Below are 25,697 nucleotides of genomic sequence, written 5' to 3'. Positions count from 1 at the left end.
AAACATAAGCAGAAAGCTTTGATTATTGTTTAAAAAAATGTTGGTTTCTTTTCACTTTTGGCGTGGAAATATGGTTGGCACCTCAAATATGTTTCAGCATGTTCAGACAGCTGGTTGATTTCGCTCAGTGTTTACTCGCCTGCATGCAGTGTATGTTGTGTCGCTGCCCTTCCTTGGTGTGTTTAGAGATGGCCTCTGGCCCTCACTTGTTTCCAGCCTCTGGATAGATTTCTCTGCAGTTGAAATAAACACCATTCTAAGTTCAAATATCAAAGACGTAACTGAAGTGAATTATGTCTGAGGGGGGATTCAAAAATAAAAGAGCAAAGAGTCACACTGATGGTGTGTTAAACAGAGGAAGGAACGTGGATGGCTGGTGGAGGTTGGCCTTATTTCCTAAAGCGTGCGGAGCCAGACTCTTGGACGATGGATAGAATGTTGCAGTACACTGACTCAGATCATTGCCAGCCAGATCTGAGGCAGGGCCTGATGATTCCACAGTATATCAGTATCAGTCAGGCATGCTAGAGGTCAAACTGAGTGTGTGAGCCAAGCCTTTTGACAGGCGCACATTGATATCAGTCCAGCATCGTGCCAAAGAAACTGGTCCAGAGATTAGGACTATTTGATGCCAAGTTTTAGACCGGCTCTAATTTATTTACTCATTTCAGTCAGGCATGAAACAAATTATTGTTTCTAATGGATTCCCACATTTACAGGCTGGCTTTTAGACAACAGTACTGTAGGGTGGGTGTCAGACGGACCCTCCAATCAGATGATGAGTTTTCACTGAGCTAGAAACTTGGTTTAATTGTGTTGCCTCTTTGTACCTATAGTCCTGCCTATAGGCTACAAATATGTGCACTTGTACCACTAGTTGATATGAAATACCTTCCTTTGAGCCAAAGGCCAGTTTGCATCGCCATAAAGACTTCTTCAATGCACTCTCAATTTGATTCATATCCTATCTCATATTTCATTCATTTTTTACATTGAATCGTTATTAAGAATTGTCATTTTCTATTACCTGAATTACCTATTACCTGGGGGTTAACGTATTTCCAGGTGCTCCAATGTCACATCCTTCATCCGTACAGGACTTGTCAGAGAATTTAACTCTTTAAATCGTTGTGAGCCAGGTTTCAGTCATCCTGGTTTACAGTGAGTCCATTGTGCTGCCTGTGATGCATTGGAATTATGACAAAAGTTGTCTCAGATTTTACTGCTGATATGAAATATCAGGGAGGAGAAACATTCACTCATCTTTTCATCTCTCTATTTTGGTTTCTAAACAACTTCCTATCCGCACACAGAACACCACAGCTACCACAGTGGCCCCTCGACACACACGATCTCCATACGCACTTAATCACACATTGTAATGCAAGTCAGGAGCATTTGCTGTTTTCTCTGGTTTCTTTTCTCCCTGTTGGCCAAAACAAAGCCAGTTCCCAGACAAAGAGTTATTGTGTACAGACTACCAGCAATGCTCTGGTAGTCTGTAGGAAACTACAGTATCACACACGTCATAGTCTCAGTACTGAGACAGGCTTGGTCTTTCCTCTTCAGTGGCAATTGGATTTCATTTTTCATTTTCTGAAAGCAGTGTGAAAACTAGTCCCATTGTTTCAGGTCCAAATTATATGTCATGCTGAGATTCACCTCTTCTCCTTGTTTCACTGGCAGAATGAGAGAAAGACTTCGGTACTTTCCTAATCAGGAAATCTTAGATCTATACTGTGAGAATTTGAGTTGAAAATTGATTTATTAATATATTTATTTGCACTTTTTGTTCAGCTCCAGATGGTCTTGTTAGGATACTCTGAAGGTTTGGCTGAGCTGCTTTCCTGCGTGGTTAAAGCTGTAATTTTATTTCAGGCACAAAACAGAAGAGTGACAGTGACGGGGACGGGGCCTGTGCGTCAAACCTTTTGAAAAAGTTTGTCATAGCATCACAAAGATTCCCTTTATTTCTGTTTTTTTATGTTGTTGGGTATGTATAGTCCACATAGGCAAATAGAGGGTTTTCCAAGCCGATAATTTCACCGAAAAAAATACTGTAAGTGCAGGCAGAAATATCAGACAGATATTCTCCCAACCTGGACATATAAAAACAAGGTTAATCTGCTCGGCTACCTCTAGAGGTTTGTTAGACAATTTGTTAGGTTTTTATTTGGAAGAACCAACACTTTTATATAACTGGAATAACTGGAATGATAAATGACTGGAATGTCATGTCTCAATCAAAGTTTCAGCTTTAGAAGCCAAAAGTTAACTCCCAAAGTCCTCCGCTCTTCACTCCCTTTGTTTCATGTAGAGCATCTGCTCTGCTCAATTTGCCTCTAATTGCTGTTGAATTTGCAGGGAAAATAATTCAAATTGAACCGCACATGGGCTGATTCGTATCTTTTGATTGCATTACCATACTCACATAAAGACTGTCTGGGTTCAACAAAGCAATTACATGTTTCAATATGTCTGAATAAGGTGGTTGTTTGTATTTCTTCAAAGATATGAGGTCATTAATCATATGAGGTCATTAATCATCACACGTTTTTCTTTGTTCCTCTATCTCTCTCTTCCACTATAGATCTCCTGGCCTCCATTACCTGGCAACAGAGAGGACTGCATTCAAACGGGGAAGGAACCACAGGTAACTCCTGATGCTTGCTTGTTTTAACACATTCAACAAATTAAACCTCATTTACTGTTCTTTCTCATATATTTCGAGAACTTATTCTTCATTTTTGTGCGTTTTTCTATGTCAAGCAAAATGTGTCGATAACAGTTTTAAAAAAAAACTCCTGTCATCGCTGGAAACAACTTGGTTAGGTTTAGGCAACGAAACTACTTGGTTAGTTTTATGAAAAGATTGTGGTTGGGGTTAAAATAACTACTGAAGTGGGGTTATTTAAGTACGGAAGTTACATACCAAATTAATCAACACCGTCTTACACACAAACAGCAGCAATGTTTTTGGAATCACCCATCAGGCCCAACCTATGCTGCCATAGTCGCTCTCTATAGCTTAATGTATGTTGTATTTCCTGGTTCTCGATTACATGGATTACATACAAATCTATTTTGTGTCATATATATACAAATTATAGTGGATTACTGTTCGTAAGAACAGCCTAAATCATGAGTCTTAAATACACCCGGAGACATTTTCTCTGTTCCCACTTCCAGAGTGTCTTTTCTGGAAATTTTCATACCATGTCCTGTTTCACTGGCCTTCTCACCTGACACCCATACACCAGCCTACCAAGCTGCTACTCATTGAAGACGCCTTGGAGTAAACAGAATATATATAGTAGAGGCCAGTTTTCAGTCAGTCTTTCTAAGATTGTCGATGTGGCGTTGCTGCTGTAGCCATCAAGAGCAGTTTCCTGCCTGTACTTGATAACCAGCTCCGTTGCCAATGTCCTGTCTGTTTGCTGATTGTTGAATTTGTTTGCTTGGCCACCTGCCTATTTTGGCAGCATTATTCTACCAGCTGAAATTGGTGTCTCCACTTGGATTAGCATTACTGTTTCCAGTAACTTGAACTCTGACAGACGTGATCAAAAATGAACCCAACATACTCTGTTTTTTCCATTAATGAGGTGAGTGCGTTGACCTACACCGTCGAGCAGCTGTTGACAAAACGCCTCCAGTTAAGAGCAGAGAAACGTCTCTCCACAGGTTACTTGTGTACTCCAAACTCTGGCTTGTCAAGTTGGTGTATGTGCTTTCAGAGATTCTGGCTGAAACATGTTTCCACATCGGTCTCTGCTCTGTTCTCAGTTGTTCGTGGCCCCTTTTTAACAACAGTCCTCAAATGGCACGTGTGTGATGGAAAGTGCAGAATATACAGTATAACAAACTAGTGTACAGTAAATAGCATACAAAGATAGATAGTTACTTTCTTAATAATAGTATATTACTGAGACAATTAAGTGCCATGTTGCTCCCACAATAAACTATTAATGACTGAAGAAGTCTGAGTAAGGCCAAATAAAGACTTACTGGTTCTGTGAAAGAGGAAAATTGAGGCAAGACTTCCTCTCTTAATGAGCCCTGGAAATACAGCGCAAGGAAGGAGGAGATGGAATTAAGGAAAATAAAAGGAGATGAGGAGGGAGGTGTCAAGTACTACATACAGGACGAGAGGGGAATATGAGAGAAGAAAAACAAAGTTAGGAGAGTGTTCATGTAATTATGACCATGTTTACAATGAGAGAAAAGAGGAGAGGGGGATTCTGAATCCAATACCTCAACTAATGTAAAGAAACAAACTATTTCGGAGTACAATTTCAGCTTTAAAAAACAGTATCATGAATGGAACCAGTGTCCAGGAATCTTGAGTCATTTCACCTCCTCACAAGCTGACTCAGCTTTCTGTTCATTAGCCTGGATGAGGTATGTTGTACTTCACAGCAGATGAGGAGGGGAAGAAAGCAGAAGACGAAGATCATCACGGCTATAGGAGCATCATAAACATGAAAGAAAGACCTGACATAGAAAGCAGGCAGTGCAACCGTCTGCAGGAATGAACCTTGAGTCATGCTCGTGGCTGAATGCCAGTCTGTAGGTTGATCCACCACTTAGGTCAAGACTGAGATATTTCAGTGAAATTTTGTGCAGACATTCATGCTCCCCAGAGGATGACACCTATTGACTTTGGTGATTTCTTGAAATGGATTCAGCGCCATAATAAGGGTTAACATTCGTGTTCTTGAGTGAAATGTCTGGTTAGGGTGAATTGTACTAACTTTTGTGATACCTAAACGTGTCACCCATCATCACGTCAAGCTGTTTGTTTGTAACTAATCAATCTCAGAATCCATGGGCTTTCGGGGCAGGGGTCTTTATTTCTAGGGTTCCGGTGTAGCCAGCAGAGATTCGGGCCAAGACTTTCTTTTCCGTGCACTGCTCATTGTTTACGGTCCAATTAGCAACTTTAGATATAAGATTTTACGAGCTAATTTTAAACCAATAAAACTCTAAATCATGCCTTCCATCTCTTTTGCTCTCCACGCTGACTGTTAACCTGCATTCAACCAAATCCTGCTTCAACAGGAACTGTCAATACTACTTAGACCACAAACGGAAACCAGAACGCTTCAAATGACAAAATCTTGTCCCCATGCCTGCACATTCTACAAGTGAATGCAGAATCTGTTTATTGAGATCAATAACTACGTGCAACTGTAATAGCTACACTAAGACCAGGACCGCTAGGACCATTGTGTTTAAGGTCATTCTCACAGAGCTGCTGAAATGGCTGTTCGACTCTTAGTCTTGTCAACATGACAACATAAACAAAGAAAGCAAACAATGGACAGAAAATGGAAATTAAGAAAGAAAGAATCACAGAAAGAAAGGAGGAGAAAGAAGAGATTTAGAAATGACGTCTCTTTTCTTTGATGTATTGAGACGTCGTTAAATTTGGTCCCAGTTGGAGAAAAAGCTCCCTGTGGCTTCAGTGGAGCTCAGAATACATAAACTGGAACCAATTACTGGTTTACACACACACACACACACACACACACACACACACACACACACACACACACACACACACACGATGAAGACGCTGTTTTTATAGTTTTAAAATGACTGTGACTTTTCGTGTCTTCTTTTGCTCATGGCAAAAGAAGTCTGACAGCCACCGCCATCTGGAGCTGGTAAGAAGGTGTGTGTGTGTGTGTGTGTGTGTCTATAGGTAGGCTATATGTTCTGTGTTTGAAGTGGCAGGTGTGTCTTGGGTGTCTTATATCCGTTTTATTAGGTGTTTCCTCTGCGCGGGGCTCACACAACGCTAGGTGTGTGTGTGCTCGTGAGCGCTACTGTACTGTCCATGGTGATGTGTGTAACTCGACCTTACTGGTGCCAAAGGAGTCACAAAGAGTGTGTGTGTGAAATTGTGTGAGTAACAGATAGAGATGTTTGTCTGCTTTTGTTAAACTACACGGGCATCTTTCTGCATTCCTTCACGTCTCTATGTTACAGAGTTTTTTTTGGTGTCAAACTAGATGGATTGCTGCTGTATCCACTGGCATCTACAAAGCAACAGAGGCACACATACACACACTCACGTTCCATCTTCTTTGTTTGCTGTCTGCGTCTGTTAAACATAACTGAGTTTGACGAAATGTGGTCGAGGTTGAAAGGTGAAAGGTCTTCACATTGTTTTTTTTTTACTTTTGTGTGTGCGTTTGGTGATCGAGAGAAAGACATATGAGACAGAGACAGAATGAAAAAGAGAAAGTTCCGGTCCTCTACTGCAGCTGCATGACCATCCTCATAGCCTGACACTAAAAGTGTGTGAAAAATATGTTAACCAGTCCTTTTTTATCTCTTTAATGAAAGCCTCTGTCTCCACAGCCTACTGCTGACAAGTGTCTACCACCTTAAACATGTTCTTACTGATAGCGTTTCTTCCCAGAGTCACAACCTCGTAACCTTCACCATCATTAATTACAGCTCAGACAAATAAATAACATGCCGAGGGGAGGCACTCAGTGACTTCAGCCAAGCATGCCGGGTCTTGCTCTGGCTGTTAACACATTCTTCTGCTGCATCTATCTGCTAACAATAGGACTGATTATCTAATCAGGAAGTTTTTTGCACAAACAACACCTTTTGAGCGCACTGTAGGGATCGTAGCAGAGATCGCAAGTTCAGCATTTTTGAGTGTGTGAACAATTCAGCTTTGAGAAAACGAGCGAGGAATTGTGTGTGCATGTCAGAGTTCCGGTCATTTCTTCGAGAGTTTGTTCGCTTTATTCTGTCGCGACAAGCTTGATAGTGCCAGTAATCTGGCTTCCCGTGGTTTGGCTTTATCAGCAGAGCTGTGATCAGTTCCACTTTCTTTGAATCGAGTGTTTTTGGTGTTTTTGGCAACTCCCCTTTATATCAATGAGAAAAAGATGTTTGCAGAGGTTTGCAGAGGACAGAGACACAGAGACCCTGTGTGGTCTGTCTCTTGCTCTTTTTGTTGCCAAAATGTTGGTAAATGTTGGTTGCAGCTCTAATGCCTGCCAGGAAGCTAAGTAAGTGACTGTGGGTTTTATTTTTTTATTCTAACATGAATATTTGATTGGTTACATGTTGGGGGGTTGGCTGGTAGATGTTCGGAAAAAATCCTCTCACACACTTTGGAGAGAGTTTCTTGCCATGACTGAATGTTTTCAGTGCTGTCTAGAAGTCAGTGTTTCTTTGTGGATCAAACAGCTGCTGAGACCAAAGACTTTCAAAGGCCAGCTGTCCGGCTTTGAACTGCTTTTACGATATTTACGTGTGTCCGTGGTTGTGTTTGTGTACGGGGTTCTGTTGACTGTAGTCTCGTACAATTGCACATCTGTGTGTGTGTGTGTGTGTGTGTGTGAGTGTTTGTGTTGGTCCAAATTTCCTGTTAGTATTACAGAATATGACTTCTCTCCACTGAACATTGGCTGTTTATACTGGAAACTGCTCTCCATGTCCAAACTTTCCTCTCCCTGCCCGGGTCACTCTTCATAGAACATGTTTGGCTTCGCTGTTAGCTCCATGTTTGCTCTACCACTGTGCTCCACGGACATAATCGACTGGCGAAAAGCAAAGTCCTATCAAGTAGGATTAACCAAGCAGCAGCTCTGTGGTGTCCAAACTTCCTCACTTCCTCTTTACTATCAGATTTAAAACAAAAATCGATTGGCATTATGCAAAATGTAAGAGGTGCAGAGAATACCTTGCCAGTTAGTTCATTGTTTCTGACATGGCACATCAATAATGGCATCTTTCCCTTTAGTACTTTTGGGTCACATAGCAATTAATCACTGCACTGTTTTGGCAAACCTCTTTAAATCCCTTAAAAAAATTCCGCAACATGCATCTGGGTGCCAAAGAGGTTGAAAGTCCTGAATTATTGGCCTGCCCAGGACAAACTTGGCGAAGAACAAGTATGAGAAACATTTTCCTGGTCTTTGAGCAAATGTCTTGACTGCATTTAGACATAGCATGTTTCAAAAATGAATGTCGCCGCGCCAAATCCCGATGCTGTGTTATACTTACCGTAAACAAATCAGACCATGCATGATTAAAATGATCTGTAGCCTGTGGTACTGTCACTGCTCATAGTTCTCAAAATAAAGTCCACATTTTGAAAAAAAAAACAGTTTCTCTCTGTCATGAAGAAGACTTTTGTCCGCTCTCTGGAGTCACCCTCTCTACTGTTTTCTTTTTTGCTGTTGTTGTTTCACACCTTCTTCTGCCATTGAACTTTGAAATCTTAAGCTTTCTTTGGAACCACAATGTCCTCCAAAAATCAACATACCCCATGAGAAATCAGGCTGATTTGTCAAGGCCAGGAGAGGCTGCCAGAGGTCTTGGCATCGTTCTTGTTTGTTTATGTTAATGACACATGTGTCTCAGAGCAAATGCAAATAATAATTTGATCTTTCAATTTCTATACATACCCTTTTCAACCCCCAAGACGCAAAGCTGTGGTTTCCGCGGTCAGTTTAAAAGTTTCAACAGCGTGAAGCAGTAGCGTGGTATTACTGCGAAGGAGCATTTGTGGTCAGCTGACCTCCCCTTGATGATCAAAGGTTAATAAATGGACATTGTGAGCTTTTGTGTCCACCAGTTAGCCTGACCCTTACTATATATGCAGTGAATAAATGCTGGCGCGATGCTAAGACTACTCCCTGAAATCTCCCAGTGAGAGAAAACCAGATTCAGTAATCAAACCACTTCATATTCTGTTTAAGACCACTCCCTTTATTGCCACTTAATCTCAGTAAGACCACACAGATGCTCAAAACCCCAGATCCCAGGGTGGGAGAGCAGAGACATATTTCCTCTTTTCAACATTTCATTCCACTCTTTGCTCTCCTTGGCCACACAGATCTCTGAGATGACTCCCTGAGTACTAGAACGGAAGCATTGGGAGAGACGCATTTCTGTTCATTCTCAGTCGACTTGTTGAGCTCTCCGAGACCTCGTACATGTCTTCTGTAATGACATCGAGACATAATGTAACGTCCAGCCCTTAACTTTTTCCCTCCAGGAGATGATTAGTAGGCCGGTTTGTCACGAGTTACGCCATACAATTCTAATTTGGGATAAATAATTTGACAGAAACAACATGTCACATTTGCTTCATGATAGCCCCTCTTTCTCAACAGAAACATAGAAGCATATGAGAAACCCAGCTGCTCCTTCTTTTTCATAGATCAAATATTTAACCGCAAATTGAGATTTGCTGAAAGCATTCTTAATACAAATGTGTTTCTGTTTAGTTTATTTCTGGTCTGATCTTGTTTGGGGAGAGAAGCGAGCCAGCAGGAAAGGGCAATATGCTGATGTAAACTATTTCTCGTATACTGCAGCGACATGGTTTACATCAGGTCTGCAGCGCCGCAAAGCACTCGAGGAAATGTCTGACTGCGCGTGTGAGAGGGACGTGGGCCACACACAAAATTACGGATTTCCTCGACTCATTCACGCACAATAGGCTACGTGTATTTGTAAAGGCACAAAGAGACGAGCGCACCAGCGTATAAATCAGGAATTACCAAACAACACAGAAATGCTCAAAATGCAAAGAACCATGCACCAATCCACTTGAATCTCATTTAATTCGACATCAACACACACCAGGCATGCACACATTTTGAACAGAGACACACCAGACCGCTCATCGTGCAGATATAAGTTTGACCTCGTCGGCTTGAGTGAATGACACCCGGCTGATCCCTTCCTTCGCCGCTGACACCCGTTTTGTCAGCCGCTTCTGTTACAGACAGGAAGTAGTCATGCCCTCTGCTTCCTCTGGGCCTCTGTGTAGGACAGAAATGTCTTGATACTTGTTTCCTCCGTCACCACTTATTTTGTTCTAACTCTCATGGTGTTTGAGCGTCTGGCCTTTTGACGTTGTCCACTTGAATATCTTTGTTTCCATTTTTAGGCCTTCTGTCTCCAGTTTTAGCTCCACATACACAGCAGCTGAGTATGTTAGGGAGTTCACCGAAGTTATCAAAATGAAACTCAGCGTTATTGTTGGTGTCTTCATATCCGTTATGACCCAAAACTCACATCTCACATCAGGATTATCCCTTTGCTGATGCTTTGACCCGAATGTGATGAAACTTGTTTTACAACATCAGCATGTCACGTTGGCTGAAATCCAAAAAATCGGAGACTCAAGTCCTATGCGGGACACTGAGGATATCACATTTCATCTAATAAAGCTCTGTTCTTGGCCTTCAGTACAAACATGTGGGCTCAATAAGCCTGTTGAGAAATCATTTTTGTTTCTCTTCAGTACCCTGAACATTTACTTATCTGCATTTGGATGACAGGTAACTTTGTACTGTGAGATTTGATTTATTTAAGGGCCCTTCCCTGGTGTGTGTGTGTGTGTGTGTGTGTGTGTGTGTGTGTGTGTGTGTGTGTGTGTGTGTGCCCTATAGTATGTGTGTGTAACATGCATGTAAGAGTGAATGTTTACATCCTGGCAGGGCTCAACAAAAAGGATTGCCCCTTTTCCCCAGGAAAGTAAAATGAAACATCGGGCTAATAAATCAAGTAAATCGTCATTCTTTCCAGAGCTGGTGGTGGAAGTAGCTAAGGAGTGAGTCACCTCCCTTCCTTCTCATCTCTGCTGAGAGTGCCGCATGTGCAGTAGTAAAATGGTGTGGTGGGTGAAAACAAAGTTTATGAGCTGAGGTGCAAACGAGTATTTCAATTATCCTACAAACAGGAGCTTAATTGAGTGGTGATGGAGGATGTGGGCGAAACTCCAGATAAATTTACTCAAAGATCAAACATGACAATTGACTTTGAAATTAAATTTGATGACCGATCACATAAAACAATTTGTATATAACATATATTTTACACTTTCACATATTTGTACCTGTGTTTTGCAGACGGAGTGTGCCAACTTTGTCCGCCTCCTGCAGCCCTACAACCGCACCCACATCCTGGCCTGTGGCACCGGTGCCTTCCAGCCCATGTGTGCCTTCGTCTACGTGGGGCACAGAGGAGAGGTAAGCCGGGGTGAAGACAGGCTGTGTGTGTGTGTGTGTGTGCGTGTGCGTGTGTGTGTGTGTGAGAGGGGACAACTGCTGGGGGGAACTGCGGGGGCCCACAAAGTATCATGCGAGGGAGAAGGTCTCAGTACATCAGTCATGCACAAAAAAACAGACAGATAAATACATCCACAGAAACTGTTTTCCAGTTGGTGTTTTTGAGGAAAACTATGTGATTTAGAACTGTAAAATAAATGTCTTAAACAAACATTTATTTTATTGTATGCATGCTGACCTACTGCTGCACTTTGACTCCATTTCCTAAAGGAAATGTTTGGAAACTGTAAATTGTATTCACTTTTTATGCACTGTGTAGCCATTAGAGAGACTTTTCAATTTGGACTGTGCAGTTTACCTTGACAGCAACTGACTGTAAGTTGAGTTCTACTGTCAATCCTTAGAAAGTGTTGTTGCACTACCATTATCATCAGTCACAAACTGGTTTTTGGCAACTATGAATGTAATACTTAACTAACAGTGTGATAATGTGTCCATCCACCTGATGAAAGCAGGTTAAATATTCACTCTCATTTCAGCTGTGGTTTGGCCTCGACCAGCTCCTGAGAAAATAGTATTTGGCTGTTTAGCTGCGAAATGCTCCACTGTGCTCACCAGCTAGTCACTAACTTTGTCTTTCTGTCGTTTGGTGTTGGGTCAGTAAAGTGCACAGAAACGGCTGCCTACATGGATTTATTGAGGATTGGTTTGAGCTGGAAAACTGGACTACAAAGCAAATGTGCAGACCTGAAGGCCCAAACAGTGGGCTAAAAGAGTTTAAAAAAACTAAGTTTGATGATCATTTTCTGTGGATTCAGCATTACAAGAAATACACAAAGACATTTAGTGTTGTGCGAAAAAGAGAAGAAACAGCATTGTGCATGAAAACCACCACAAACACTTGTTGGGTTTTTATGATTACATTGAGTGTTACGTTTAAATCAAACATTCCTCAATGACGTATAAAGTGTTACAGTAACACCATGTTGGTAAAGTACATTAATGCTGACTAAAGTGAAAATTCCAAGAAATGGCTTTCTAACTAGTTCACAGTATGAACAAGTCATGAAGAAATGTCTGCGTTATTATTGTAGCATAGAGACAGGATGCCACTGTATCATAATACACATGAAGTACTGTGCATATGATATGATAAGGGAATCAATGGGTGGCCTCTAAGCAATCCTCTGAAGGACATTGGGGTAATGGGAAAAATATGGTTGGTGCCAAAACACAACTCCGACTGGCCCTGCTCTGAGCCCAGATCCTCAGGGTTCAAGGTTAAGCCTCAGCAGGCAGCTCTGCTATAGTCTTTCAGTAGGGCTACTCAGCCGCAGTGTTGGGTCCTCTGTACGTCTTTTCAACCGCACAGGCTGGCTCTCGACACAGCCACTTAGCTCAGTGGGACCCTCTGTCGAGACTTGCTCCTGGAGCCATTTGAAATACAAGAATCAATGAATGGAGCCATTAAGACGGACTCGTAGCTCGCTGTTTCACGGCGGTCCTCCAGATCGCAGCCCAGTGTGCCGCCCTGCCTGGCCCAGCAGGGGGGGGTCAGACTGGGCACGAGGAGAGAGGAAAGCTGGATGTTGGCAAAGAGCTCAGGAAAGGGAAGTGATACATTGGGGTGGGAGACTGCCAACCTTTGTAGTGAGAAGAGTGTGTGTGGTGGACTGTGTGTGCACATAAAGTCCAGAAGGTGCATTGCAGCAGATTAAGTTGCTCGTCACAGTGTGTGTGCTCGCCTTGGTGTCATTTTCTGCCTCCCTCTCAATCTGTCATCCTCTGTGTGGTTTTTGGACCACAGGGTTTATTGCACATCATGAACAACAGCGCACGTCTTCCTCTGCTCATGCTGAATAACTTTATGCCCAGTTACAATACGCAGCACAGCATGTCTGCATGGTTGTAATAAGGAAAACAAAAAAAAGAAACAGAAATTAGTCAGTGGAATCCTTGAAGGGTATTGGGCCAAAGTTACAAAACAGGCATGTTTTAAAAAGTAGGTCACCTGTATGAATCCTCCAAGGTGATCTCATACTATTGACTCGTATTTTCAAGCTGCAGGTTCACATGTGGTTGATAGTGGTTCGGGTTTAGGCAACACAACTACTCAGGGTTTGAAAAAACAAGGTTTGGCTCAAAATATGTACACTTGTAACGTAACGTATAAGATACAGACGTACAGAAACGCCATGTGACTCATTGGCGGCGTGCGACGGAACATCATGTGACATAACGTCAGTAAAAGTCACGTTGGTCCCCTCAGTGAAAGACCAGTTGTTTGTGAGACCCACGTACCTCCCCTCACTCCCGCCCTTGGAGGACTTCTCGCTCTTGATTCTACATCTGTTGCTCTGAGCGTCTCTGTTGCAGATGGGTTTACATTGGAGTTAGTTGAAAGCCCGGTGCATCTCATAAATACTAACGGGTGCCTTGTGCGTTGGTATCAAGACGCACGTTGGGAACACAAGAGATGAACTAACCAGTTTGCTGGCAACCAATCAAACCCTGTGTGTATTTGTAAATACACTTTTCTAAAAGTTTAGGTTTGCTGTGGACCGTACCCGCAAATATCTGTGGTACAGGAGGGAAAGACTAGAATGACATGGACAGTTTGAAGCAACCCATCATCTTCATGAATCAAGGAGTTTCAATCTGTTGTTCAAAAGTTTATGATGGGGATGGTAGTGCAGCTTTCTTCCCAAACACTGCTGCATTTGTTTCAATTTCCCCAGGCTACGTGCTTATGACAAGAGAGATAGCGTGTTTGTATCTGTGCATGCCCAGGTATGCATGAAAGGAGTCCCAGGTTGTGTCAGCTGTATGTGTGTTAAAACTGAAACCACCTCAGCTGATGTTAAGACACCAGTTGACATCCTGCTTGTGTGGGTGTTTGAGTGTGTATTTGAGTGTGTGTGTGTCCCTCCATCACTCCGACCACAACTGCGACCTTTCAGCGAGTCAGAGTGTCTGTGTGAATGGATGACACCGCAGGGAGCCTGTCCATTTATTTAACCAATCGTTAACTGGTGGAGAACACACACCCGTCTGTTTGTCTGACCTCTCGAGGGAAGCGAGCCTGCGAGCCCTTGGACCAGACTCTGGGTGGGATGACCTTTGAACTTCGGTGTTACAACTCAGTTCGGGGCACACAGACACACACTCTTTCTCGTGCCAGCTTTTCTCTGTCTCAGTCTTGCCGTTGGTCACACAAGTTTTATGGAAAACCTATGAATGTAGCAGGAAATACTATACAATATAATATAATTTAATATGTGAATTAGGCTCATTTTACATCGGCTATTTTGAAGTGAAATAAATACGCTCCCCTACTGTCAAACAGTGTTTTGAAAAATGTCTGTCTTGGAGTGGTTACTGTTCTCTAGTGTCAGCTAATCTTAACTATATTTCGTGCTGTCATCCAAAGATGAAAACAACGAAATGCATTTAGCAAAATTCTAGGATTTCCAACTAATTGACATGCAGTTATGATGAAAAGGAGCATCAGCAGTTTTCATATTTCCTTGAAGTCTTCAAGAAGAACATTTCAGAATCACCAAAAAAAATTTCGGGCAATTGTTCTTTATGATTGAATTGCAGCGGGTTAACCACAAAAAGCCTAGACCACGTCAGAGTTTATCAATCAAATGTGGAGGCATTTCTTTATTGTCTTTCTTTGAGTGTGAAAACAATGTTTAAATTCATTCTCACCACATGGTGTTCATATTACTTACATAGAAATATGAACTTTGGATCTGCCTTGGGTCTGTGTGTTTCTTCATCACTCCTTCTTTGTCCCACACTCATACACACACACACAAACTGGAGCGCCCTTGGTGAGTGACACAGCTGCCTGAGCAGTGTCCTAGATGTGAAAATAAACCATATATATACAGTGACGCCATACAGAGGACTAGACCCCACACGCACACACAAGCATGAATACACACACACACACACACACCGTCAAACATAACATATGACACAAACATATACATTTTTGAGATACAGACAGAAACACACACAAACATGATGACAGACATGCACAGTCAGGCATGAACCTAAATATATAGAAGCAAATGTGTAGAGACACACAGATTGACACACACACGGGCAAGCAGATTTATTTAACAACTGACAGATTGAGAAAAAAAAAATTCAAAGCTGAACACACAAACAGCAGACCGGCCCTCTCAACATTGTAGACTAAAGCAGTTCAGATGCTCCATTTCTCAGTAAAAGCCCACTTTTACTTCGCAATTCTGCTTTTTGGCACTCTGATTGTAGCTCCCTGAGTAACTCACTTCCTCTCAGAGTTCCCTGGCGACCTTAGCGAGTGCTACACATCATGGGATACTTTGTAAGTACTCTGGGAAAATAAGCTATTGCATTAAGGTGGATAAAAAAGAGGACTAAAAGGATTTAAAGCATAATCAAAAATAAATTGCTTATAAATCATCCATTTATTTGTCCCATATATGTTGCCTTTGGATCCAAGCCCCACAAACTGGAGATAAATGGAAGCTTATTTTACGGCTTCAGCCTTTTCTGTAATCTTTTCTGTATTTACATAATCATTTTGTAATTGTTACCATAACTCTTAATCAGCTCTTGTCCTGTCTTACTCTGTCTCGTGTATTTTCAATGGAGAAGAATGAAGAACAGAGAAGATTTACAGAGAGAACAAGCTTCACCTGCTTTGAGTGGTGAGAGAGGGAGCCCATCCATTATTTGACTGGACAGTGAGGAAAAGGCCAAGTACAACAGCATTTCCAATGGGGTCTGTTGGTTGGCCAAGTTGCCTTTCAGATGCTTTCAGAAGTGAGTCCAAACCTGACTCGACTTTTTGACAGTAAACTCAAACGTGTATCCAGTTTCAAACTGTGAATAATAAGCATGGATAATTTAAAAAAAAGCTGAGACCATTGACGTATGTTATGAATAATTCACTTTAAAAGGGAAACCCTGGTTCAGAATTGCATACCCTCATGTAGCATCAACCGCTTCTTCATCAAAACATGAACAGTGAGGGAGGAGAAGAGAGGAGAAGAAGATGAGAGGCTGGAAGGAGCTGGGAGACCAAAAGGTGGATGTCTCGACTCACTCAAAAGAAAATCCCATGTGAGATGGTACACATAACTGCATCTCTGTTGGGTGACTTGTAACAGAATAGAAGCATTGTACTCTGTTGTGTTAGACTTTATTATATAGTAGGGTGGAAAACAGAGAATTTACATTTGTTGGCTGGAAGGTAAATAGTTGGTTTCCCACCCTGCTGTATGACTTATAGTAGTTACTTCTTTCATTTTGTTGAATTCCTTTGGAAAAAACACAAAGACACTTCTGGACAGCTTGTATGCAGTCAGTGGTTGGAAAATCTCAGTTATAAGAGGAAGTGAGTCAAGACTTTTATGTATAAGTGCAACTTTGTCTTGTGGCTGCTTTGCATCTTGTCCATTAGTGGCATCTATGACTTTTCTACAGTGTATGACATCATGTTGTTGCAAAAATCGTGAATCTGGAAATAATTCAGAAGAGGCTCTTTCATTTTTGGAACTGATACCAAAAAACATCCATCAGCAGTTGTTTTTATGTTTTCGGGTGGATAAGGAGACCATGAGCAGGGACCACTGTGGCCCCAAATGACAAAAATGTGAGAATGCTAAATGCTAAAACATGGTGTAACATTACCACAAGAAGTGGTAACGTTGGAAACAATAAGCTAATGGTCATACCAGGCTTGCTAAGGCTGTAGCAGTAAAACGTCTGGGTGTATTAAATTGAGCAAGGGTGCATTTTATGGCTCGTAAATTCAAACATTTCTTTCGAAATAGGGGAAGTGTGTTACTTCAATATCACTTTAAGGCAGCTGATTTAGGGTGAAGATTGTTGCCAGCATTAGGTTTTGATTTTGAAAACTGGCAATCTTCGAACCCATCTGCTATTGGTCTGACAACAATAAGCCTCTGTGGATAAGGGACTATATCTCTGGGGGTTCCCATGCAGCCAGTGGATATCTGGGCCAAGACTTTCCTTTCCGTCCGCTGCTCATTGTTTACAGTTCGATTAACTTGGGATGCGAGAGTGGGGTTGGAACTGAGAGACTACATATACGACCGGAAAGTAGCCAGTTTACACTTTTAAATAAAAATCTAAATTACCGCCAGATGATTGCCAGTGGGTTCTGAGATCTCCACCAGGACTGTTTACCTGCATTCAACCAGTCCCTCTCGACGTGATTGGTCAATACTTTTTCCCCGGGCGCCTGTCATTGGCAGCCCACTGCTCCCTATATACAGGGATGGGTCAAATGCAGAGAAAGATTTCCCCCTTAAAGGGATAAAGATAGTATAAATTATTATTATTATTATTATTATTATTATTATTACTACTTGGACCACAAATTCAAACCAGAACGCTTCCATAACGATACCAAAATCGGTGTCCTGTTGCCTACAGATTCTGCATATGAATGCTGAATCTGTTTATATAGATTAGTAAATGGTAAGGTTGTACAATGGATATATAATAAAGGGGTAGAAGCTCATGAATGAAATAAAGTCAACGAAGTTAAAAATGATACCAATGTGCATGTGTGACACGTGTGTGTCAGTAGTCACCTGTCTGAAGGGTTTGGCAGAGGGGGTCCTGATATATTTTGCTTGGCACAGCTGAGTACAAAGTGGCCTGGATGTCTTCTCTCTCTGTGTATCGCAGCACTTGTGTGTATTTATCTTGGCAGAGTTTAGCCAAAGTGACTCTGACAGTCTAATCAGCTGCACAGGCAGCCACACCATTCCTCCGGATCATAAGAAGATAACACACACACACACAACCCCCAAACTGCACAGTCTCTTGAACGTATAAGATGCACAAGTGCGCCGTGGAAAATTGGGGACAGAAGTGCACAAGCACACACTCACATCACACGCACACACACTCAGATGAGGAACACAGCGATACAGTGACGTTCACTTCAGTAACAAAAGAGTGAAGAGGTGCTGAAGGAATAAGGAAGACTAACGAGTAAACTAAAAGACCTCGACAGAGAATGAGAGGGAGATCATGAAAACAGATGGAAATAAGAGCAGGAATTCAAGATAGAGGGAGAATGAAAGGGTTAAGATAGATGGAAGTAAGAAAGGAAAATGTTTAGTATTGGTATGATAAAAAAAAAAGAGTGGTATTTGCACAAAAGCCATCCTCTGCTGCTGGCATGTGATTTCGAGCCATATCTCCTAAAAATTACGTTCCCCCGAAACTAAAATGCATTCTCAATTACGTTTGACCATAAATGCATTTTCTCCCTGAAAGATATTTTCTCACTGATTACGTTTGTGTTTGACGTATTACAAATACGTTTCTAATCAACATATCTTTGCCATACTCTACTCTTTATTATTTTTCTGTGATCTGCCTTGCCTTTATTTACTAACCCTAAGCCTGTCCTTACTCTTACCCTAACAAACCCTAACGCATTTCTGCCGGAGACAGGCTGCGTGTTGCGGTAGTATTCTGACCGCATAATAGGGAGGAGAGGCGGTGGTGGAGAGTGGAAAAAGGGTTTGTGTCAAAATGTTGATTTGAAACGTATTTTGGAATACGTCAAACACAAACATAATCAGGGAGAAAATACGCTTATGGTCAAACGTAATTGAGAATGCATTTTAGTTTCGGGAGAACGTAATTTTTAGGTTACAGGGTTGGTGATTTCACAGTAAATAGCGCTTTTCTTCAAATGATGCGTTTCCAATTCTGAAAGACATGTGGTCCAACTTAAGAAATAAATAAATACATAGTCATACCGTGCATAAAGAAAAGTGAAAACACTAGTACATCACATTGTGTAAACCTTTTAAATATCCCTCATCATCTCAAATTCAATGAAGTGTGAGTGTGTGACGTGTATAAGTGTTGCGTGTGCTGGTGGGCTGTACATGTGCACGTTGACACCTGTAAAACTCATTCAAATCTCTTTACCAACATTGAAAAAGCCACATGTGGATCAAATAAGAAATGAACTGCCTCACCTCATTTCCTGAGACCTGTTACAGTGTATGTATGATCTTATTTTGTGTGTCTGACAGTGTGAATATGCCGTGTCCACGTTGCTCTCCACGTGTGAGTGTGTGTTGGTGCACGTACAGAACTTGATGTGCGTGGGCTTGCATATTGTCCACTGTGTTTCGTAACAGTATTTTTACACCACTGATTTCAATGTCATCATCTCCCCTGTGGTCTCTGCTCAGTCGAAGACTCACCCTCCCAATAACAATACTCCATTGTCTATAAGAGGAACAGAGTCTCACACACACACACAGTTCACTGTAAGGACACTTAAATCATTAACGTGGAATCAAACAGGACGTCTCACTGTAGGTCCTGTCGCCTTGCGTTCCCTTTTGATTTTTGAAAGTCGACTACGTTTGGACTCACATTGTTCAGAAGCAGCAGCCTGGTACACTGATGTCGTTGAAGTGGGAGTAGAAGGTCTCAGAACAAAATGTCTTTTGTCCACAGTGACCCCGCTTTGACCCGGCAAATCACACAATCCAAGGATGTGGCGAGTGTTCGTCAGGTGAACTTGACTAACTGGTGAATGACGAAGAAAGAACCGCTCTATTATTTGAATTGCTTCCTCGTGTCGTCACTGAAACAATCTGCAGTTTGATGTTAGATGCAGATCCATCAAGGTTTATCCATGAACTTCTCCTTTGGCACTTTTTAACTTCTATTTTCAGTTTTGATCAATCTGACAACTCTGCTCTTGTATTCTTCCAAACAGTGTTGCTGCTGTTGAAAACATAAATCACATCACTTCCTGTCCAACAGGGAAAAAAACAAAAGATGGCGCTCAACAAAACAAAAACATGAAAGCAAATGAAAATGGTTTCCTGAATATGTTTTGGATTCTGTCAAATTGGCCTGAGAGTGGAAACATTGCTGTTTTCTTGGTCAGTTACTGTGTGTGTTGAGTTACTGTGAGGTTTCATGAACACTAAGGTTCATGAAACCTCCGTAATACACAGTTCAGCTCTTAGGGCTGATCGGTACTCGGAACCATGTGGGGAACTTTTTCTGAACTCTGGCAACTGCACTGATCCTGCATTTCCTCCTCTCTCAGACGGTCTTAGTTCTCAGACTGACGCGGAGTTCAATGGGAGGACAAATAAATCTGAAACATAAGATAATACTGAAAACAGTTTTGATACATTTCATCTCACAGACCACATGCTGAAATGAATGATGTATGATCCTCCATGTCATTGTCTTCCTCAGCATGTGTTCACCATGGATCCTACAAATGTGGAGAATGGAAGAGGCAAAGTTCCACATGACCCCAGCCTCCCCTTCGCCAGCACCTTCAGTGGTACGTCCGATGTTGGTTTGTCTATATTTATGATTCTCGAACAATCCTCCGGTGGTTTATGGAGCTAATATGATCAGGGTTGAGGTCCAGTTTCCAAAGGTAATTTGGCCGATATTTATAGCATTTTATTAAAAAAAACTGTTGCATGTCATACCCCTCTCTCTTCTCTTGTTTCATGTCTTCCTATTCACCGTAGACTGTCAAAATAAAGCAGAAATACCCCAAAAAAGAGAGAGAAACTCAACACTGAGAATCTTACATCTAAAAGATCTTCAAAGTCTTCAAAGCTACTTCTATGAACTTTCATTTTGTGTTGGTTTGGCCGGTTCCTGTGGTCTGCCCCACTCAGTCCGGGTTCTGGTTCTCTTATGCCTCCCTTCCCTCCACTGAAAGGCCCAGCAACACGACCTGGGCCTCCAGTCGCGTGGAGTCGATGTTGGCTCCCATCAGGGACTGGTGGAGCTCTACTTGTGGCCGGAGGAGGAGCTGCTGCTCCCCACGCTCTCCTTCTCTGGCCGGAGCTTCGACTGCATTTCGAAGGCTGCAGCAAAACCGGGTTTGGGTCTGTCCGAGCTGAAGGACTTTCTGGTGAACCTGAGAGCCGTAAATCGTTTTGTCTGATTCCGTGGGCAATCAGGCCTGATGACAGGCATTGATAACAGCTTTATAGAAATAGCCAGTATTCTTGCTGATGGTCATGTTTACTTATGTTAGTCATAGAGGCATCAGCATTATATTGACTCTCTCTCATAACTAGTCAAATGTTGCTTATAGTGACTTTAATGACAAAAAATACAATTTTCACAAGTTGACCTGCTGTGACATAGCTGTCATATTACCACTGGACATTTTGTTGCTTGGTATTCTTTATCTTCCACAACAAACTATTTAAAATACCAAATACAGAAGGTCTGTATCTACACATTTCACCTCTTGGGGCGGATCTCTGCTTTGTTTTCAAATGATAAAAACGTAAAGAACACCTACCATAACCTTCTGCGGCTCTTACACTGCATGCACACACTCTGGAGTTGTGCTGAACAGGCTAAACAGTTCTGGGTGTTTCTCTCTGAATGTCATTAGGTATTTGGTTTGCGAAATAACGCTGATTTATACCAGTGACAGACAATCCAGGGAGCCACTGAGGCAGGAGGTGTGTGTGTGTGTATGTGTGTGTGTGTGTGTGTGTGTGTGTGTGCGCGCGTGTGTGTGTGGAGCCCTCTATCCCACTTTCCTCTATTTGCAGCTGCTTTGGGTGCTTTGAGCATCAGAACTTATCCCACAAAGCATTGTATTTGGCTGTAAAGCATTCAATTACCGCCAAGTATTGAATAGTTTGGACTTCAGCGGGAGCATACATGGAAACAATACACAGATAAAAAACAATACACAGAAAGCTGTTGAGGAATGTCATTAGGCCTTAAAAAGTATATTCCAGAAAGACTGACTGATAAATAGACATTTTGAATGCTGGGAGAGAAGGGTTTGTTCGGCTGCACCAGTTTAAATGATACTTTCAACATATTAAAAGTGGAAAACGCTGACTCAGCAGATCTGTTGGCATCCTCAACCCTTGCAAAAAGCAAAAGGGTTCCTATTGGCCCATGCGACACTCCCATTTTCATTCTTCCTCCGATGTAAAGTACTTCAACCTTGAATCTAATCTGTAAAATAAGAAACAAATAATGAGACAACAGATAGAATACTCCTACATGCACGGACATAAATACGCACACAGGCATACAAAAATAGAGCTTGCCCAACATATTACAGCGTGTGATGAAACATAACAGAAGAGATGCCATGAATGAAATGGTAAAAGATGATGAAAGTCCTATTCTTCAGCTATCAACCCAATAATTTCAGGATCTTCTCCCAAAATACACAAAGCTCAACAGGCCCTGTCATCCCCAATTACTGTGTGTTTGCGTCAGTAAGGTATAGAAGGATGTGTGTGTTTTTAATACCATGATTGCAGCCAAATAAGATAAGAATACATGTACCCCATGAGATTGCTGTCTGTCTGTAGTAGACTCCTTTTATACAGTGGTCACTGTGCTGGGAAGAAAATAAAACAAATAGGCTTTTTCCTCAAAGAAAGTCCCTCATAATTCTTCATTGTCTGAGTTGGAGGGATTTCTGTCTCCAAGCTAGCTGAGGTTGCTGTCTAGCTGATAGCCCTGGCTGCTAAAGGTTTTTCCAAGTGCCAGAGGAAAGATTTTGTGTATTTTGAGTTGCTGAAACATCAGACTGAGTCCATGCTGGTCTCAGAGGAGGATGTACTCTACAAAGTGCGATTGAGTTCTGGTTTCACATTCCTCTCTCGATGTGTTCTACAGCATACTGGACTTGTTATATTTCCTCATTCCCTCCCTTCCTCATTTGCTTGAACCACAATTGTTTTTCTCCATCACCCATGATTTCCTAATTTTTCTTCTGTGCCAACTTTTTTCTTTTTTTCTCATCCCTTCCCTTTCATTGCTGCTGTTTCTTCACATCTGCTCCTGTCTCTCCTTTTTATTCCCTTCCACCTTTTCCCTCTTATCCCTGTTGTACTTATCCATTATTTTTCTCCGCTACCTCGCTCTGATTAAACTCTAAAACGTATTCTCCATCTCCCACCACCTCTGCCTTGCCTCTCTCTAGGTGGGGAGCTGTATACAGGACTGACTGCAGATTTCCTGGGGAGAGACTCTGTGATCTTCAGGAGTATGGGAGGTCGCTCCACCATGAGGACAGAGACTGACCAGAAACTTCTGCATGGTAACGTTTCACTGTTTTATCAACCTGTTACATTCAAGACAGAAATAAGACGATGTAAATCAAACTACATTATTTTCCATATTAGGACACCTTGGAGTGCATTATCTTTATCATATTATGCCTTTTCAAACTCATCATCCGGTCCATTTTACCAGTGAGGGTTAATCAAGTATATAGCATGAAGCAAAAGCACAATACTTTGTTTAAACAGAAACTATCTCCTGCTCTGTTTCATTTGACTTATGTGTCATTTTTTTGCAGGAAATCTTCTGGAATGAGACACAAAACAGACCTAAAATGCTTACAAAGTCTTTGTTGAAAGGATTAAAGACAATGATGGCAATAACTACATGTTTATCCTCATCATATCATTCAGTGTCATGCAGGGACACGAGGGGGACCACATTGGTTTAGTCTCAGAAAGATACAGGGTCGGTTGTAAATATATATATGTTAAATTTTAGCAGCAAGCTGAGCTCTGCTGCTACGACAAGAGTTGTTTATGATATTTAGGTTAAAATTGATTACTCTCTCCTTTCATACTAACTCTCCATCCATCCTCACGTCTTCCTCTGCAGACCCAAAGTTCATCGCTGCCCACCTCATCCCAGACAACGACGACAAAGACAACGATAAAGTGTATTTCTTCTTCACTGAGAAGGCCACGGAGCCGGGGGACAGGGAGGGGGCCATACACACGCGTGTCGGACGAGTGTGTGCGGTGAGATACTTTCTAAACTCTTCATGCAAACACGTTTATTTTGTAGTACATGATGTTTTTATTGGAACAGGCAACTGCTGTTGAAACACTTTTACTTGTAGAGGTTTTGAGTCTTGTGGCGTCACATGAAAAACTCAAGAGAAAGTTGCCTCTCCAGGGACACTGTCCCACAAACTCAGGTTGATCCAAAGACTCGAGTTAGATGTACACAGAAAGATTGAGAGATTATTACTCCAGTCACAGGAATGAGACATCTGCAGGCGTGTTTCACTTGAAGAAGAGGTTGTGATCTGGGAGAGTCTGGGAGTCCTGTGGGGCTTTCTTGTTCTCTGGAAGACACTTTAGGGATCCTACATGTTGAGTCTCCACCTGGCCTTTCAGTCCAGGGAATAGATTCCCACTCCCACTGTAGTCCACTGGAAGAGGGTTATATGACAACATGGTCCCATTCAAATGTTTGCTTCCAAGGACATGCAGGAGGTAATGGTTTTATGCGTTTATCCTGCTCTTGTGACAGTTCCAAACCCTCTGGTAGAAAAAACAAATGTCTTTTGGAGCAATATAATGTTGATATTTCCTTAAAGCACTGTGAAGGCATCGTGATATTCAGAATCATGTGAATTGTTTCTCCCCCCAAAAACCCACACAGCTGTCGAATTGGCCAACTGTAATCCCCATCTGCTCTGCACACTCCGCACACTCTGTCACATTCTTTCACGCATTGCTTTGTTTTAGAAAACCATGTGTGCTTTGTGCACCATCCACACATATAGGTATGCATAGAAGAATACACACAAATACTGACAGCTGTGTCTTTCCTTAGAGACTGTTTGATTGCGCCAGAAAGGTTTGCGCAAACTCTGACACAATCCCATCTAAACCTTCAAATTATATCCTTCTTTGGCACCCTCATCTCACCCTCTTACTCGTCTTTCTTCCCATCTGTCTCTCTTTCCCTCCCCTTCCTACACATATTGTTGTATTTCCTCCTCAACCCTCTTTTCCTAACCTGACACCCTAGAGGGTTTGTTATAAAGAACCTTCTGAGAAGCTGTCACTGGAGACTTTTTGAAAAAGTGCGTGGAATATTAAAAAAATACAATGCAGGTGATTGGATGAACCATCTGTCAATCACACTCTTACCAAAGCGAGTCGAGAGAAGAGCAAAAACATATTTTCCATTGAGACAAGCCTTGAGTGTCATATCATCGGGCTCACAGTGTGCTCGAGTGCAGAGCCAGAACAATAAAAACGTGTGTTTGGAAATGAATATGCAGCTGTGTTTTATAGATTGTGTGTAATGTCATTTCTGCCAGAATGATGTCGGAGGCCAAAGAGTGCTGGTGAACAAGTGGAGTACCTTCATCAAAGCCCGACTGGTCTGCTCTGTACCAGGACCTCACGGCATCGACACACACTTCAACCAACTGGGTGAGATACGCACACGCCTTTTTTAACAAGGTTTTACTTTTGCATGCATTAGAGTACAAGCTCACGCACTTTAATGTCAGCCTTCAGTATCTAACACGCATACTAAATGGCCTTTTAAAAAAAAAATACAAAACAGAGGATGTTTTCCTGCTGAGGACCAAGGATGAGAGAAACCCAGATGTCTATGCGATCTTCAGCACCATCAGGTGAATAACCATGAAGCTTCATATGTGTTTACAGGTTATCTACACATTAAATATTCTGCCTTATTTTACCTTTATATTATCTACCTTGGAGGTCCTCCGAGAAAGTACAAAGCACTGAATTGTTCAGTTGTGGTTTTCATCCGGTG

At 41.9% G+C, this 25,697-nt stretch overlaps 1 protein-coding gene across 1 annotated transcript in view; it reads left to right on the top strand.

The window, feature by feature from the left end:
• sema3bl (sema domain, immunoglobulin domain (Ig), short basic domain, secreted, (semaphorin) 3bl) overlaps positions 1-25,697 on the top strand; it is a 57,799-nt gene that overhangs the window by 18,639 nt on the left and 13,463 nt on the right. Inside the window, exons 3-9 of the mRNA XM_079273776.1 lie at positions 2,591-2,653; positions 10,899-11,018; positions 20,340-20,430; positions 23,077-23,193; positions 23,772-23,914; positions 25,231-25,345; positions 25,482-25,551. Of these exons, the coding sequence (XP_079129902.1) occupies positions 2,591-2,653; positions 10,899-11,018; positions 20,340-20,430; positions 23,077-23,193; positions 23,772-23,914; positions 25,231-25,345; positions 25,482-25,551 (719 nt within the window). The remainder of the gene's footprint in view (positions 1-2,590; positions 2,654-10,898; positions 11,019-20,339; positions 20,431-23,076; positions 23,194-23,771; positions 23,915-25,230; positions 25,346-25,481; positions 25,552-25,697) is intronic.

This window comes from Melanostigma gelatinosum (genome assembly GCF_949748355.1).
Source record: "Melanostigma gelatinosum genome assembly, chromosome: 8".
Classification (NCBI taxonomy): domain Eukaryota; kingdom Metazoa; phylum Chordata; class Actinopteri; order Perciformes; family Zoarcidae; genus Melanostigma; species Melanostigma gelatinosum.
The sequence above is the reverse complement of the archived record's forward strand: the minus strand, read 5'-3'. Positions and strand labels throughout refer to the sequence as shown.